Source organism: Mesitornis unicolor, unplaced genomic scaffold (assembly GCF_000695765.1).
Source record: "Mesitornis unicolor isolate BGI_N332 unplaced genomic scaffold, ASM69576v1 scaffold20469, whole genome shotgun sequence".
In the NCBI taxonomy this organism is placed as follows: domain Eukaryota; kingdom Metazoa; phylum Chordata; class Aves; order Mesitornithiformes; family Mesitornithidae; genus Mesitornis; species Mesitornis unicolor.
The window spans coordinates 24,418-28,118 of NW_010208217.1; the positions used below are offsets into that span (position 1 = coordinate 24,418).

At 59.1% G+C, this 3,701-nt stretch overlaps 1 protein-coding gene across 1 annotated transcript in view; it reads left to right on the forward strand.

Moving 5' to 3' along the window:
* SHROOM3 (shroom family member 3) overlaps positions 1-3,701 on the forward strand; it is a 28,282-nt gene that overhangs the window by 11,092 nt on the left and 13,489 nt on the right. Inside the window, exon 4 of the mRNA XM_010192424.1 lies at positions 2-3,233. Within this exon, the coding sequence (XP_010190726.1) occupies positions 2-3,233 (3,232 nt within the window). The remainder of the gene's footprint in view (position 1; positions 3,234-3,701) is intronic.

A 3,701-nucleotide genomic window follows, 5' to 3' on the forward strand; every position in this document is an offset into this window, starting at 1 on the left:
GCGATCTCTCTGCCTACGAGCATGGCTATCTGAGGAGAAGTCCCGACCAGTACAGTTCCCGGGGCAGCATGGAGAGCTTGGACCACTCCTCCCCCGGCTACCACCCTTGTCACCTGTCCCCGGCCAAATCCACCAACAGCATCGACCAGCTCTCCCACCTCCACAGCAAGAGAGACTCTGCCTACAGCTCCTTCTCCACCAACTCCAGCATCCCCGAGTACCCCGCTCCTCTGTTCAGCAAGGAGCACTCCTGCTCCACGGACAGCACGCACTCCCGAGGCGGCCTGCAGGAGGGGATGAGGCAAGCTGACATCAGGTACGTCAAGACTGTCTACGACGCCCAGCGAGGAATCTCCAAGGAGTACGAGGTGAAGTCCTCTGCTTTGCTTCCGAGCTGCGAGGCGCAGGCCTCGCTGGACGGTCGCAGCCACAGCAGGCTCCACGGCTTCACCCGGCACAACGCAGCTCCCTCCTGGGCACAGCCAGGCCAAGGCTCCTCAGACAGCAAGAGCCAGTCCTCCAAGGGACCTCCGTTGCCTCCTGCTCGCAGCGACAGCTACGCAGCCATCAGGCATCACGAGAGGCCCAGCTCGTGCGCCGGCCTTGATCTGAACAAGCTTGGTCGAACCCAGCCAAAAGGAGCTTGGCCTCTGCTGGTCAGCACCCTCCCGCAGGGGCCGCTGCTGAAAACCCCCTTTGGGGAAGGACATCTGCACACCGTGGTGGAGAAGAGCCCGGAGAGCAGCCCCACTGTGAAGCCCAAGCAGAGCTATTCCCAGTCAGCCCAGCCGGGACAGCCCCTGCTCCCTACTGGTGTCTACCCAGTACCTTCCCCAGAGCCGCACTACGCCCAGGTGCCCCAGCCTTCTGCGAGCAATAATGGGACACTTTATCCAGCCCTGGCCAAAGAAAGTGGGTACTCTCCACCTCTCCCAGTCTCCTACGACAAGGCCGTAGCCAGCAGCACCCTGGGCTTTGATGAGAACGGAAGCCAAAGCACTGCAAACAGATCAACCATCTTCTACCAGCCCCCAGCTGCTGAGAGAAAGCACGATGCTGCAGCAAAGCTTCTCCACCAAAAACCTTCTAGCACGGCAAGCCCAGAAGTCTGCCTGACTACGGCAAGAAAGGAGGAGTTGTTACCCCCTTACAAGGTAGCACACAGCAACCGAGAGACCGCAAGTACCACACAGGCCTCCAAACACAGTTTTCAAGCTCCACAGCCGCAGCCGAGGGATGCCAGTGAGAGAAGAACCCATTACCAGCCCAAAGAGGACTGGACAGCCAAATCCCAGGAGGATAAAAACGGTAATGCACAGATAAATGAGAGAGACGCTGCTGCTCATCACCAGTGGGGCCATGGCACAACCAAGCAGTACGGCTTCTCCTCCTTGCAGAACATCCCAGAGAGCTCCAGGAGGCAAAGCAGCTCCGAGCTTAAGGAGATGCCACCAGGTGAGGGTTATTCCAGCACCAAACTGTCCTTCTTGAACAGCAGCGGCAAAGAGGAGAAGGACCACAGGGGGCAGGGGCCCAAGCAGTGGAGTGGGGTAGACCCCCAGGCTTTTGGGAGGCAGGAGGAGGAGGACATGAACGTGGGCCCATTCCATGCTGCCGAACCAAAGAGCGAAGATCCCCCCTCTCCACAGCACCCAAAGACCTCTGATTTTGGGAGGAGCAGGCTCAGCTCTAGCAGCACCCAAAGCTTTCCCTCCGGCAAACCAGACCCCAGCAAACCCCGCTGCTCGGTGCTGGAGAAGGTCACAAAGTTTGAGCAGCGAGAGCAAAGCACTCACCGGCCCCAGAGCGCTGGGGTTCCCAGTTTCGGCCAGCACTACGGGCCCAGCAGGACGAGCCAGCCCTCCAGCACAAGGTGCTCTCTGAACAGCATGGAGGACACACGGGGCAAGCAGCACCCTGAGCCAGGCAGGGTCTCCAGCCCCTCCGTCAGGAACGGGAAGCTGGAAGAGGCTGACTGGCGCCCTGTGGAGCTGCAGATGGTGGCTTCGGCGAAGCAGGCAAGACCCAGCGAATATTACAGCTTGTGTCCTGAAAATGAGGTGCAAATAAGGGCAGCTCAGCTACCGAGGAGTAAAAGCACGTTCCAGCTGGGAGGGGAGCCTGAGAAGGAGCTCCTCTGGAAGGATCACGTCCAGGATGCCCATGGGTCGCAGCTGGACACCCCATTCAACAGGGCCTACAGGAACAGCATCAAAGATGCTCAGTCCCGGGTGCTGAGGGCCACTTCTTTCCGGCGCATCAGCCCCCCGTTTGGGAACACGCCCAGGAGGACGACCCAGAGGCCTGCCTCAGCCCACGTGGGCCTGAGGAGCACGGCAGCATCTCCCCACACGCCGAAGGAGCGGCACAGCGTGACGCCGACAGAAAGCAGCCCCTCCGCCCCGGACTACGCCAAGACGCAGCACATCTCGCGCATCGGGGGCCGAAAGCGGCTGACGGCAGAGCAGAAGAAGCGGTCGTACTCGGAGCCGGAGAAGATGAACGAGGTGGGCATCTCCGATGGGGAGCCATCGCCTTTCTCCTTCCAGAAGAAAGGGCTCCATTTCATCTTCCCAGAGAATACGGTGGCTGACCGGCGTAAGATCTTCGAAAAGGAAGGTAAGACCTCCTCCACGGCCAGCCTCTCCAAGCCGGAGCTCAAGCAGCTCCAGCAGAGCGCCCTCGCCGACTACATCCAGCGCAAAACGGGGCGCCGGCCGTCCTCGCAGGACCTGGGGCTGCTGAGGGAGCGCTCCCACAGCTCCTACCTGCAGGCAGGCGGCCCCGACAGCCAGAGCCTTTCCTCCGCCTCCAGCATGAATTCCCTCCAGGACCAGAACCTGTACCGCCGCAGAGAGTCGGTAGAGAGGATATCCAGGACGGGGCGGATATCTGCTACCCTCCCTCCCGGACTGATGGGCTGCTTCGACGTCAGTGGGGATGAGAAGAAGAAAGGGCGCCAGGACAGCTTGCTCACGAGCCGACCGAAAACGGACAGGTGCTGGGATTACAGAGCCAAAACGGAGCTCAGCAAGGGCACACAGACAGACCCGCTGGGCGCGCAGGGCCAACCTCGCTACGGGAAGCAGGAGCAGGTCTTTGAAGCACCCCCCAGCACCAGGAAATCGGGGAAATCGGTGTCTGTGGAAGACTTGCTCGATAGGTACGACAATCAGAGAGTCCCTGTACATATCCGCTCCAGATCGTCTCCCACGGCGGATAAGAAACACCAGGTATGTGGAAACAAGGGGATATATTCAGACAAGTGGGGCTCTGAACCAAAGAGGGGTTGTTGGAGATCTGGCTGATGTTCAGCCTTGGCAATGACTGCTGGTTAGAGAGAAGTTAAATGCATGAGACAGAGACCAGTTACTACATTTAAATTACTAGGATGTTGTTTGAAGTGTTTGCCAATGGGGTACTGCTTCTGCTCAGCTTTTTTACTGCTGGGGCTGTTTCAGGGCTTTCAGAGATGCACTGAGCACCAGAGCAGCACTGAGCACCTTCCTGGTGGGGCGTACCATTAAGGTGCTGATGTTCTGCCTTAGCCCACTTTCCTGGTGTGAAGTAGAGAAGCTTTAAAGGCTGCTTAAAACTGCCCCAGCTCCCACTGTGCCTGACAGTGCTGGGAAATGCTCGATGGAGGCGCTGCCAAGTAAACATCATGGTTTGCCTCCAGCCCTGGAGGGAAACATGGCAGA